The 13,628-nt window shown below is 42.8% G+C and overlaps 1 protein-coding gene across 8 annotated transcripts in view; it reads left to right on the forward strand.

Moving 5' to 3' along the window:
• LOC132379514 (interferon-induced protein with tetratricopeptide repeats 5-like) overlaps nt 1-13,386 on the forward strand; it is a 28,878-nt gene extending 15,492 nt beyond the window's left edge. For 4 of the 8 annotated variants that reach the window (XM_059947485.1, XM_059947487.1, XM_059947488.1 and 1 more), the window contains 2 exons: nt 1,594-1,752; nt 9,309-13,386. In XM_059947485.1, coding sequence (XP_059803468.1) covers nt 1,594-1,752; nt 9,309-10,761 — 1,612 coding nt within the window. In that variant the 3' untranslated portion in view covers nt 10,762-13,386. Of the gene's footprint in view, nt 1-395; nt 1,199-1,242; nt 1,753-4,556; nt 4,788-7,538; nt 7,625-9,308 lie in introns of those variants that run through there. The other 4 variants (XM_059947486.1, XM_059947484.1, XM_059947491.1 and 1 more) reach the window with 4 other exon arrangements.
• Nucleotides 13,387-13,628: the final 242 nt, after the last annotated feature.

A 13,628-nucleotide genomic window follows, 5' to 3' on the forward strand; every position in this document is an offset into this window, starting at 1 on the left:
ACCCTTCGAAAGTCGTTGGGAGTTGGTTTCCCCGTTGTTAGCTAAAAGCAGTTCTTCCGTGGTAAAAGCCACCAGTTCCGGGGCAAATGGAACCGAACGCACGTGGCCTCCTCCCATCGGCTTCTGCTATTACGGGATCGCTAGCGTTTCTTCTGGTGCGTCTGAGGGGCTGTTCCCACAGACCCTCTTTTATCCTGACTCACAGGGTCTCAGATGTCAATCAGGTTGGGGTGATGCAATCCCTCCCTCAACCAGCCCACTTTGCCTGAGGGCTTCCACGTAGCACAGTATTGTAATACACAAGTCCGTCTCCAAGAGACAATGGCCGTTTCCCGTAGCTTTATATTGCCGGGGGGGGGGGGGGGTCCAAGATATCAAGATATTCCGCACGTCTCTCTCTCATTTCCTGGGTCTCCTGACCCAAATCAATAGAGATCCTACGATTCTCACAAAGGGGGCTACCCTGCACCCTTCGGCCCCTCAGAGCTGTGGTACATTCATAACAATGTACAGACTCTCCAACTTGTTCAGCTGTTCCAATCTTGGCCTTTATGTACTTTCTTACCTGTTTCACAGTATCATCAAGTCTAAAATTCCAACAGACTATCTCACCCCTCTACACACATTTTTAAGACTTGTGAAATATTCACAGAGATCTCAACAACTCTGAAGAATACAGCTCTTGAAATTTAAGGCACCTTCTTATAGTCTCTTTTAGTTCATTGTTCATATTTCCATGAGGAGCCACAGCTTTCATACACATTCATAGGAAGCATTACGTGTCTTTTAGTGACTCTGAGACAAGGCCCATATCAGCCTTGAATTCTGTAGATAATATATCTGATGATTCAGCTTCACAGCTACCTTGGAAAGGGAATTCCATAAATTCCTCCTTGTCTCTATTATAAATAAGTAACCTCCACCCTTTTTCCAAGACTACACGTCCTCATTACAGAATTCTAGCAAGGGGAATTTTTTTCTCAACATTTGCAAAGCTCATCCAATGCAAAGTTGAATTTGCATTCCTCCAGTGTCTTCTCCAATTTTTCCAAACTGATGGCAGTTGCCTTGAGATGTCTTGAATAATTTCTGCATAATTTATAAATAATTTATATTTTTCTTTGCGTTTGTTGTATAATCTTTGTGTATGCTTTTGCCTCGGTGCTGACATTTTGATGTTGACCCTGTTATCTCTGTTGTAAGTATGTTTCTTCATATTCCGTTAAAGTTCACATTTTCTGTTTTAAGTGGTTGGCAATTTGCCCAATAAACATCTTTTTCCTAAGACAATTGCAAAAAAGAGTCTGTTAATTTTGATAACCATTGTAGATGTTTTTCATTTTCAATTTCCTGGTGATCTTGGTTTCTGCTTTGTTATTGTTGTGTTTGGTCTCGCAGGTTATTTTTTGTTTGTTCTTTTCCCATAATTCCTCTTTCTTTTGATGTTGTGCTTGGCCTCTTCAGTAGTCAACATATAGAGGAGGAAAAGCTTAGGAGAAGAATGGCACCTGATGGCACCAAAGTGATTCCTTCACTTGCATCTTCGGAAACAGCTCTGTTTCTATGTTTAATATGTCTACTTTTCCCTTTCAGGGTTCTTTTGAAGACCCCAACCTGGAGTGACATGCTGACTTTGGTTCTATGTGAGAATGGGACCTGCTCTCGAGGTCTAACAACTGGCCACTATTTGATATGCCAAGCACACCCTCACAGATCCGGGAGTTTGTGGCTGTGGAGGTGGGCGGCCTTGAGGTTGGTGCTTCACAGGAAATTGGTGTGTTGTGGGAGACGGAAGATCGGAAACAGCAAGCCAGCCGCTGGTTGTGTGCCCAGAGACTCAAGTTCTTCGGGCATAGAGCTTGGAAAAAGCAATGCAATAGACTTTTAGTATCATAAATTAGTGAGTTGTTTGTTATGTCTCCCTTCTCGCTGTGAAATGGGGACACTTCTTTTTCCCTTGTTAGGGAGAGAGAGACCCTGTGGTATGTCGAATTACTGGGTGAACGAGTAGTCTTTGGGGCACTCCAAGTCTGTGTGTTTATTTATGCTTTGCTGTACGCTTGAGTGCTCAGTGAGGGACGCCGACACGTTTTTACTGGTGGTGGAAGGGGAGTCGTTGCTTTGCTGTTGCTTATGCATGGGTGGGGGGAGCTGGGGGGTGTCCTTTGAAGTTCTAAATGATCATTCATTCTTTGGGGCACTCCTCTGTTTTTGTGGATGTTTGCGAAGAAAACAATTTCAGGATGTATATTGTATAAATTTCTCCGACATTAAATGTACCTTTGAAACCTTTGGGCGATTCATCCTTGCTGATTGAAATCAGTTCTGCATGATATTCTTTTCACATTCTCCCCAAACACCAACAGTAAACATCAAATACATTCAGTTGATTATGGCAGCAGCCTGTTCCACTACATAGACAGTCAGTTTTAGATAAATCTAGCACTGTTATAGTGGTTTTGGTTTCTCCTTCCAAACACTGATGATGCGACCAATCATAGTGTAAAGATCAGAATTTTGTAGGGATTTGGAATTCCCAGCAGTGAACATCTCCAGTGGTTTGTCCTGGTCCAACACAGAGATGCCATGGCTAAGGAAGCTCACCAGTGTCTCTACCTTTGAGGATTGTGGACACAACTCAGCACCGGACTGAAAACCAGCTGTCTATCCGGTGACTCTGTCAACACTGCCCACTGCCTCAGTAAAGCAGCCAGCATAATCAAACACCCCGCACACACCACAGAAATTTCCCTCCCACCCACACCCGCCCCCACCATTGCACAAAAGATACAAAAACCCCAAAGCATGTGCTATCAGCCTCAAGGAGATCTTCTATTATTTATTTATTTATTGAGATGCAACATACAATAGACTATCCCTTCCCTTCGAACCACACTGCCCAGCATCCCCCTGATTTATTCCAAGCCTGATTGTGGGACAATATTACTATGAGCATTAATCCAACAAACTGGTACATCCTTTGACTGTGGATGGAAGCCAGAGCACCTGGAGAGAACGCACACGGTCAGAGAGAGAATGTACCAATTCCTTTCTGGTAATGATGGGAATTGAAACTGTGTAATCTGCATTGCAAAGACTTCTGCTAACGCTACCATACTGCTCTAAGACTTTTAAACGGTTCCCTGCTATGATAACATGGACTCTTGACCTGGCAATACTACCTCGCTATGTCTTTGCACTGCACTTTTCCTGCTAGAAACTTTATTTCCAGTAGCAAGCATCAGTAATAGCCTGTCTTGGTCTCACCACCTACACAAATAAAGACAGACAAGCATCGAAAGATTCAGTTCATTGAGTTCATCACAGTTGAGGACACTGGTCATTTGGAAGAGTCCTTACAAGGGAGTCTCACCTACTCATTGTCCTGACCTCCTCCTCCTCTTCTTTCTCCTCATTAAAATCCTTCATAACTGAACTCTCTCTTGGGATGACCAGTATCCTAGATTCCACGCTCAGGGAAGCAGTTGCTGTGCCAGAAGGAGGATTGGAAAGCATCATTGGAAAATGTGTGAGCTCAAAACATGTTCAGTAAAGTGTGAGAAAACACCTGATAAATCTGATCCTCTGAGCCCTCAAGTAGTCACTTCTGGCCCCACTTGAAACCAAGCAATACGGATCTTCTGAAATTATCAAATCATATCCGGCTTAATGGCATGGGAATTTGTCTAATGGAAGACCTAGGCATCAGTCAACATATATTAAAGAATAAGAAATAGCATTTTCCACAGGATTCCCTAATTCATCCAGTTCTTTAGCTAAATTGGGATTTCCTTCAGCTACTTCTTTTATGATATCTGAAAGTTAAAAGTGCAGCACAATGTTAGTACACAAGGTTTGTCCCACGGTATCATTCAACAGTTTACTGGTTGTTGCTCCCAGCTCTCTCAGAAATATTAGGTCCATCACTCATCATATTCACTCCCTGGGCTCTCTCTTCCAGTAGGCATCAGGTCATAGTTCACAGGCCCATTGGAATCCAGAATTTCCCCCTGCATCTTCAATTCTCTTTCTTTCTAATTCCCCATTCTTCTCCCTTAAACCTCATTCTCTCTGCAGCAAAACTCAATCACAGAGCCTTCACAACCTCCTTTTCCTCTTTCATTCATTGCTTTCTCCTCAGCCAACCCGGTCCTGATTTCAGAGATAACTCATTGATAAGATTTCATTCTGACTTCAGAGGTGAGCTCAATGTTGGAGGCTCTCTGTTCCTCAATATCCATAAGTCATTTACTCGACTCAGTGTGTCACCTGCCTGCTACGTCAATGCCCGTGATGTCTCCAAATCACAACTCCACTGAGCAGAACTAGTGAACGCAAGGACATGGGGGGGTGCGTGGGGGGAGAGAGAGAAAGAGAAATAGTCTTCAACAGCGGGTTAAAGTCTGACCTCTCCTGGATTGTGTGAGGCAGTGTTTGAGGGAGATGTCAAATAATTCTGTAAACCTTTGATCCTTCAAAGACTGTTGGGATTATTATTCCAATCTCTAATCTTCACACTAACTAGTGGGGAGGAGTAGTATGTAAAAGATTTAAAGATGGGTGGTGTTGGAATGTAACATTACCTGTTTTACTGATAATAAATTATCGTCACCAATTCAATTGTCGAGGAAAGTTTCAGGGTCCAGTTTCATTTTCTGTTCCACTCTCAGTCAATAAATCAAACCACTCAGCCCAATGCCCAGACTGCCAGAATTCCTCACATCGAACAGTCTCGTAGTTTTTCCTGTCATCTGAAGTACAGCCAGAATCCCAAACAGCAGCATGAGGTGAGTAACCCATTCCTTTTCCATGATGTTATTAGAAGTCAGGGCATTCTCAGAAAATTACAGTAGTGACAGCATGGATGACCAGATCACTCATATTTAATGTGATCTACCTATAGAACTGCAGACATCTGCAAAAGGTGTTTGTGATCACTTGGGGGTAAGAATTTGGGATCTGAACCCTTGTTTGTGATCTGGGAACTTTACTTGATCCTGGGAACTCGGATTACTGGAAGGTAGTGGAGTGAGTCCAAGAACATGAGAACCCAGAAGGCACGGACACGGATCCTTTTGACTGCGGATTGACAACATTAAATTTTGGTGCCTTGTTAAGCAACCGGACTGATATTTACTTGAATGCAGGATATTTGGAAAGACCTTCCCAAGTTTAAGATACTAACTTGGTGAGTGTGACATAGGAAGTGCATTACAACTCACCATAACCCTAACTATAGGTCTCAATCAATCAGGGTCGATGTCAGTCAACAGAATTGCATCGAGGGGAGAGGGGAAACTTCACCATCAGAATTTTGCTTGGCAATCTCCTGACCTCAGTTTCTCTCCACTAACTATTGATCTGCCAGTAATATGATCCATCTGTTGTGTGCACCCCCTAAATGGAGAAAATCCTCATAGCCCTCATCCTATTCCTCCTCCAATTGATTGCTCAATATTCCTTCTTGTCCATGGACTGACCCATTTATCATTTCCCAACCTAATATTCCTTCCCAACCCTGGCCACCAACCTCCTTGCCTGACGTCCTTCACCAAACCCACTCTTCCCTCCCAAGACGTATTCCTTGTTCCATTGCTTCCAACGTTTGTGGCTTCAGGCTTTGACATGAACGGTCAGATTCTCCCCACACTCATGATCATCACTGTCTGCATTTGGTTGGATCAGTTGTCAGTGCTACGTTCCCCAGAATTATCACATTCACCTTTGTTGTCTCGATCTCCAACAACTGAATCTGTCTTACTGATCCACTCATGCTCTTTCTCAGTTTATGATTCTGTGTGCACAGATCGAGTTCAGATCCCCTTCGTCATGTTACTTGTATCACCTACTGGTCCTGCACTCACCGCTTCCTCTGACTTCTATGTACAGTCTACCTCCCCTCTACTCTTCAGTTCTGATATTGAGTCTGAACCCAAATCATTAACCATTCTTTTACCTCCACAGTGTTTGACCTGTGAAATTCCTTCAGCAAATTGATTTTCTTTTTGCTCCAGATTTCATCATCTGCAGACTCTTGCACTTCTGTCACCTTTACCCTATTTTTCACAATTCCCTGCACTGAGGAGAAATCATTCTAGCCCTCTCATTCTGAACATGATGCTAATTATGGTACTGGGCTCTCCTGAGAGACAGGCATCTTCTCACAGACCTGACTGTGCCAGTATCGAGTGTTAGGTAACATTTTCATTTTACTCTTACAAAATGCTGGTGGAACACAGCAGGCCAGCCAGCATCTACAGGGAGAAGCGCTGTCGACGTTTCGGGCCGAGACCCTTCATCAGGACTAACCGAAAGGAAAGATAGTAAGAGATTTGAAAGTAGTGGGGGGAGGGGGAAATGCGAAATGATAGGAGAAGACTGGAGGGGGTGGGATGAAGCTAAGAGCTGGAAAGGTGATTGGTGAAAGTGATACAGAGCTGGAGAAGGGAAATGATCATGGGACAGGAGGCCTCGGGAGAAAGAAAGTGGGGGGGGGGAGAGCACCAGAGGGAGATGGAGAACAGGCAAACAACTAAATATGTCAGGGATGGGGTAAGAAGGGGAGGAGGAGCATTAACGGATGTTAGCGAAGTCAATGTTCATGCCATCAGGTTGGAGGCTACCCAGCCAGTATATAAGATGTTGTTCCTCCAACCCGAGTTTGGATTCATTTTGACAGTAGAGGAGGCCATGGATAGACATATCAGAATGGGAATGGGATGTGAAATTAAAATGTGTGGCCACTGGGAGATCCTGCTTTTTCTGGCGGACCGAGCGTAGGTGTTCAGCGAAACGGTTTCCCAATCTGCATTGGGTCTCACCAATATATAAAAGGCCACACCGGGAGCACTGGACGCAGTATACCACACCAGCCGACTCACAGGTGAAGTGTCGCCTCACCTAGAAGGACTGAATGGTGGTGAGGGAGGAAATGTAAGGGCAGGTGTAGCACTTGTTCCATTTACAAGGATAAGTGCCAGGAGGGAGATCGGTGGGAAGGGTTAGGGGGGACAAGTGGACAAGGGAGTCGCATAGGGAGCGATCCCTGTGAAAAGCAGAAAGAGAGGGGGAGGGAAAAAAGTGTTTGGTAGTGGGATCCCGTTGGAGGTGGCAGAAGTTATGGAGAATTATATGTTGGACCTGGAGGCTGGTGGGGTGGTAGGTAAGGACAAGGAGAATCTTATCCCGAGTGGGGTGGCGGGTGGATGGGGTGAGGGCAGATGTGCGGGAAATGGGAGAGATGCGTTTGAGAGCAGAGTTGATGGTGGACGAAGGGAAGCCCCTTTATCAGCCCCATCTCTGACATACTTAGTTGTTTGCCTGTTCTCCATCTCTCTCTGGTGCTCCCCCCCCCCGCCTTTCTTTCTCTTGAGGCCTCCCGTCCCATGATCCTTTCCCTTCTCCAGCTCTATATCACTTTCACCAATCACCTTTCCAGCTCTTAGCTTCATCCCACCCCCTCCGGTCTTCTCCTATCATTTGGCATTACCCCCTCCCCCCACTACTTTCAAATCTCTTACTATCTTTCCTTTCAGTTAGTCCTGACGAAGGGTCTCAGCCTGAAACATCGACAGCGCTTCTCTCTATAGATGCTGCCTGGCCTGCTGTGTTCCACCAGCATTCTGTGTGTGTTGTTTGAATTTCCAGCATCTGCTGATTTCCTCGTGTTTGTTCATTTTACTCATCACTTTTACAATTGTTTGTCCAATTTGCTGTGTTGTCAGCATTGCAGAAACAGTTCAAAGTCTAATCCAATTTGCTGTGTTGTCAGCATTGCAGAAACAGTTCAAAGTCTAAGCTGAGTTCATTGCACAAATGCATTCACTGTGTGGCCACTTTATTAGGAATAGCTGCACTTTAATGCAAATATCTCACTAGCCTTTAATGTGCCAGCAACTGAATGCATAAAAGACATGCAGACAAGGTCAAGAATGGGGAAGAAATAATTATTTCTTGGGGATGGGGAAGAAATGCAATCTAAGTGACTCTGAGCGTGCACTGGTTGTTGGTGCCAGAGGGAATGGTTTTTGATTCTTAGAAACTGTGGATCTCCTGGGAAAGTCAAACAGAACAGGCTCTGGAGTTTACAGAGAGTGGTGCAAGAAACTGAAAACATCCCGTGAGCAGAAATTCTGTGGCTGAAAACACCTTCTTAATGCAAGAGATAAGAAGAGAATGGCCAGAGAGGTTTGAGCTGACAGGAGGTGACTGTAACACATGTTGCAAGAGTAGTGTGCAGAAGAGCATCTCTGAATGCACAGCACGTCAAACCTGGCAGTGCATTGGCTACAGAGGTTGGAGTTCTCAAACGTACACTCGGTGGTCACTTTATTACGTACAAGAAGCATCGAAAAAAATTGCAATGAGAAAATCTACTCAGGTGAAATGAAAAAGTTACTTGCAGCAGCATCACAGTCACATAGCATCACATAAGGAGCAGTCACAGAGAGAAATGTAAATCTAAATTACACACAATTCTCACAAGAAAGAGCAAAGTAAAATCATTTTAGTGCAAAGCACTCAGAATGTTGTAAAACAAAAGTGATGTAAGTTATGCTGATTGATTCAAGGACTGAATAGTTGAAGGGAAGTAACTGTTCTTGAACATGTTGGTGTAGGATTCCAGGCTTTTGTACCTTCTGTCTGATGGTAGTTGGGAGAACATGGCGTGTCCCAGATGATGGATGTTACCTTCTTGATTTAAGCTGGATACCCATGGTGTTTTCATAGCATCAGCAGCAGCTTTAGGCGCTTCTTTGAGACTTTTGGTCACAGCTTCACTATTAGTGTTTTTGTCTGATGATGGGCTTCATCTGTTCGAGACACTGGCTGATCAGCCTTGCTACCAATTGCTTCTGAAATTTACCAGCCATGTACTCAGATAGAGAGACAACTGACTTAGATGGTGCCACAAAGTTGTTTATTTCATTCCTTTTCTCAGCTACTGAGTTAATGGCATGCTGGATCCTTAAATGACAAATTGGAATGTAAATATATTCTGCTCTGTTGCATCATTTAAAACACATTCATTGAGCATCATCTGAACATAGTACTTACTTTTATCTTGCTGACTCGGTTTATTGTTTGGTATTTCCAGAACCAAGTGGATTTCCGCTGGCTTAATCACCACCTGGTAGAATCTGGTCTGACCAGGTAGAGATTGAACTGTTCTGCACACATTGGTCTCTGACTATGCCCCAGCTCAGGAACTCAGAATTTGCTATTTTTGTCAAACTAAGCATTTAGCAGTTAGGATGGAGAATTGATTTCACATCAATAATCTTTGATTACTTTGTGCTTTCATGCAGCAACACTCTGAAGGAATCCTTGTTTGAGAAACTCCGCCAGCTTCAGTGTCACTTCACATGGGTTCCACAGAAGGACAACACCGACTTCAGAGATTTGAAGCTTAGATTACAAGATTCTATAAATCTTGGGGTAAAATATCAAGCCACATCCTACAACCATCTTGCTTTTGTAAACTGTCAGCAAGGTGACTATGAAGAAGCAATTCAAAATTTAAAGGAAGCTGAAAAGATTTGGAGAGAGAACCACAAAGATGAATTTGAAAGAAGCAGCATCATCACCTATGGAAACTTTGCCTGGGTGCATTACCACATGGGACAACTGACCGAGGCCCAGTCCTATCTCGACAAGCTGGAGATGATCTGTAAACCTCTCAGTGATGGCCCTCGCTATACAGCAATGATACCCCAGGTGTACGGGGAGAAGGGATGGTCATTGTTAACTTTTGGTACTAGTGTTTACTATGAGGAGGCAAAGAAATGTTTTGAGAAGGCTCTGCAGGACGATTCTGATAATGTGGAGTGGACTATGGGCTATGCAACTGCTTTGCTTCGTCTGGAAGTTATTTCTGGTGTTCCAGAGGATCAGGAGCGAAGTCAGCCAGTGAAATATCTGCGACGGGTGCTGGAGCTTGACCCAGATGACACGGTGGCCATGGTTATGTTGGCCCTAAAGCTGCAAGAGTTCAAGGAAACAGAGAAAGCAAATGAATTAGTTGAAAATGCATTGAGGAAGACCCCAGATCTGCCATATGTGCTTCGGTATGCAGCAAAGTTTTACAGAATAGGAGGAGATGTTGATAGAGCAATAGGCCTGTTGCAGAGAGCTTTAGAATTTACTCCATGCTCGTCCTTCTTACACCACCAAATCGGTATATGTTACAGGGGAAAACTGTTCAGTCTGAAAAAGAAAACAGGCAGCAACTATCCTGACAGATCTGCATTTCAACAGAAAGCTGAGTTGATCAGTAAGTGCAAATATCACTTTGAAAAGGCATTTGATCTCAAATCATCATTTACTATTGCAAAGTTGGATTTTGCAGGAATCTGCTTAGAAAATGGAGAAGCAGACAGAGCAGAGGAGATCTACAAGAGTCTCCTGAGCTTGGAGGATGTTGCTCCAGATCATAAGCAGGCACTAGCTTTAGAAGTTGGATTATTTGAACTGTACCACAAAAGATCTGAATCAAACGCCATCATCTATTTACTGGATGGACTTAAAATCCATCCTGGAAGTAAAACTTGGAAGTTCTGTGACACTAACTTGAGAAAGATTTTAAGAACCCAAATTGAGAGAAATCCAAGAAACAGCAAAGCCTTTGGTGTTCTTGGATTAGTGCACCAGCTGGCTGGGGAGAAGGCTGAGGCTATTAAGTGCTTTGAAAGGGCCTTAGAATTTGATCCTGACAATGAAGAATATCTCACAGCTCTTAGTGAATTATGTCTTTCTATGTAGTCTCTAGATATCCAACTCAATCCAGGGGCACTGTGACCATGGAAAGGTCTCTCCTCAATGTATTTGCTTCCCGTCTATTCTCCAATTTCCACCTGAGTTGTAGTGAGATTATTTCAGAAGTGGCTATATCAGTAACACTAGCATGTAAACACAATTTTAGTTTCCCTGGTTATTACTCAATGGATCCAATTTCAGCTGGAGTTGATTGCTAGTCCAGCAAATTCTGGGCTAAACTGATTTTGCATGACAGCACCAAATAAGAAGTGCCATCTCATTCAGTTTCCATGTTAATAAAGCTTGGTCTGAAAGAAAATGAAATGATTTATAAAATAGTCTGATAACAAAGAAAAATGCTGTACTCCATTTTTCCCAAATAAGCCATAACCAATTATGACCCAGTTATGTAGAATGTTCTATATTCCAGTTTAAACTTGAGATCGATTACAAGAAACTTTCTGTACTCTTTTACATTATTTGCTTTTAATAATTCCATTCTAAGCAATTTTAATTTGCTTGTCAAAATATTCCAGATGAAATCTTTGCAATTTGTAGTAGAGTTTATGTACAGTGTTGGTTTACCTGCCACACCAATGAGTTAAAACTTCATGCAATTTATGGTGAAAAAGCACTAAAGTTGACTCAAAATGTTAAAATATTAAAATATTATGCTATAAAATCAGAAAATTCTGGTAACTTTTAGCAGATCGTTCAGATTCCATGGAAGGGAAAACAGAGTTTATTTCTCAGACTGAAGATCGAGATGCTGCCTGACCTGCTGTACATTTTTTCTGAATTTTTACAGTTAAGAATTTTGATTTACAATGTTTGTAGTTTTTAAATTAAATTTTAATTAAAAAGCTTATTGTTATTAATGTATATGTCTTTCAATATTGTTAAGTATGCTGCAATATCAGAAACTGTGTGTTAAAGTAACCCATAAAGTGTTATGATTTAACTCTGCACACCAGTAGTGAAGTGTGAGTGATTTTCTTGCTGCACACTATGGCGAACAGTATCAGTTCAAGGAACATTTAAGGAATTTTCACTCCAGCCTTTAATGCCAATAATAAAGTTAACAATTCCAATTCAGTTAGCAGAGCTGATTGTTCCTGATGTGGTCTTCCCTCATTAAGAAATCTTTTCCAGATGTGATGCCCGTCTTGCAGTGCACCTCACTCAGTTCAGCTCATTCAGTCTTGCACTTGTTGTTGCCGACCACTTGAATACTTCATCCCACTCTAACCTGTTCACTGTTCTAGCAAAGTTCAATATAAGCTTGAGGAACAACACCTCACCATCTCGATGGCCACATTACAACCTTCAAGAGTCAGGAGGAAAGTTAGATATTATAGATCAAGCTATTCAAACTTGCATCTGATATTACCACCATTCAGCTTTTACCCCCTCTTCTCTGGTAGTGCAGATTGCATTTGCGTTTTCCTATTGCACCTCCTACAGACTCAACAACAAATTTATTACTGCAGTTTACTAAGTTTCCATGTGATCCCTTCTCGTTCTTATGACTGCTGGACGATGCAATCTCTGGGGTGAACTTAGTTAATGCTTGTTTCACTCCCTTTATGGCAGGGGCTCCCAATCTGCGGTCCACAGACCCCTTGCTTACTGGCAGGACTCCATGACACAAAAAAGGTTAGGAACCCCTGCATTATTGCAAGTGCATGCAGTCTTTGGTCTGGAGACCAAAACAATACTTCAGACAAAGTCTCACCAACACTATCAGTCTTTAATCATTGGCAGAGATTCCAATGGCAGGACAGACCTTGTGTGTAGAGCTGTGGCTATGCGTTGATCAGTTGTGTCAATAGGCGAACTTTAAGGGTCCAGTTTGGGTGGGAGTATGCTGTGCAGATGTAGTCTTTGACCAGTCTCTCAAAGCATTTGCTTAATATTGAGGTGAGTGTGACAGGACACCAGGCATTCAGATATTTAACCTTGGTCTTTTTACCGGAATAATGGTTGATGTTTTGAAGCAGGGGTTGAGAGGGTGAACAGCTTTAAGTTCCTTGGCATAAACATCACCAAGGATCTCACATATTCTCTACATACTGCCTGCGTGGTGAAAAAGGCACAAGTGCACCTCTTTCACCTCAGACGGTTGAAGAAGTTTAGTATGGGCCCCAAATCCTAAGAACCTTCTATAGGGGCACAACTGAGAGCATCCTGACTGGCTGCATCACTGCCTGGTATGCGAACGGTACTTCCCTCAAGCGCAGCACTCTGCAGAGAGTGGTGTGGAGAGCACAGTGCATTTGTAGATGTGAACTTCCAACTATTCAGGACATTTCCAAAGACAGGTGTTTAAAAAGGGCCCAAAGGATCATTGGGGACCCGAGGCAACCCAACCACAAATTGTTTTAGCTGCAGCCATCCAGAAATGGTACTGCAGCATAAAAGCCAGGACCAACAGTCTGCAGGACAGCTTCTTCCACCAGGCCATCAGACTGATTGATTCATGCTGACACAATTGTATTTCTATATTATATTGACTGTCCTGTTGTACATACTATTTATTATAAATTACTATAAATTGCACATTGCACATTTAGATGGAGACATAATGTAAAGATTTTACTCCATCTATATGAAGGATGTAAGTAATAAAGTAAATTCAATTCAATAATAATTGTAGTCAGACTACTTGTTCTTTCATTCAGATTATCTTGTCATCAAGGCTGACATACTGGTTGTCCTTCGAACCACCTGTTGCACCTACATGTTGCTTTTCAGTGACACAAGTAGAAGCATAATCAGGATTCTTTGAACATCAACACAACTCAGCCTCGCATGATTTAAAAATACCCGCCCTTTCTGATTTTTCCTGCATATATCACCTGCCCTTTTACCTA

This window comes from Hypanus sabinus, chromosome 22 (assembly GCF_030144855.1).
Source record: "Hypanus sabinus isolate sHypSab1 chromosome 22, sHypSab1.hap1, whole genome shotgun sequence".
NCBI classification, from domain to species: Eukaryota; Metazoa; Chordata; class Chondrichthyes; order Myliobatiformes; family Dasyatidae; genus Hypanus; species Hypanus sabinus.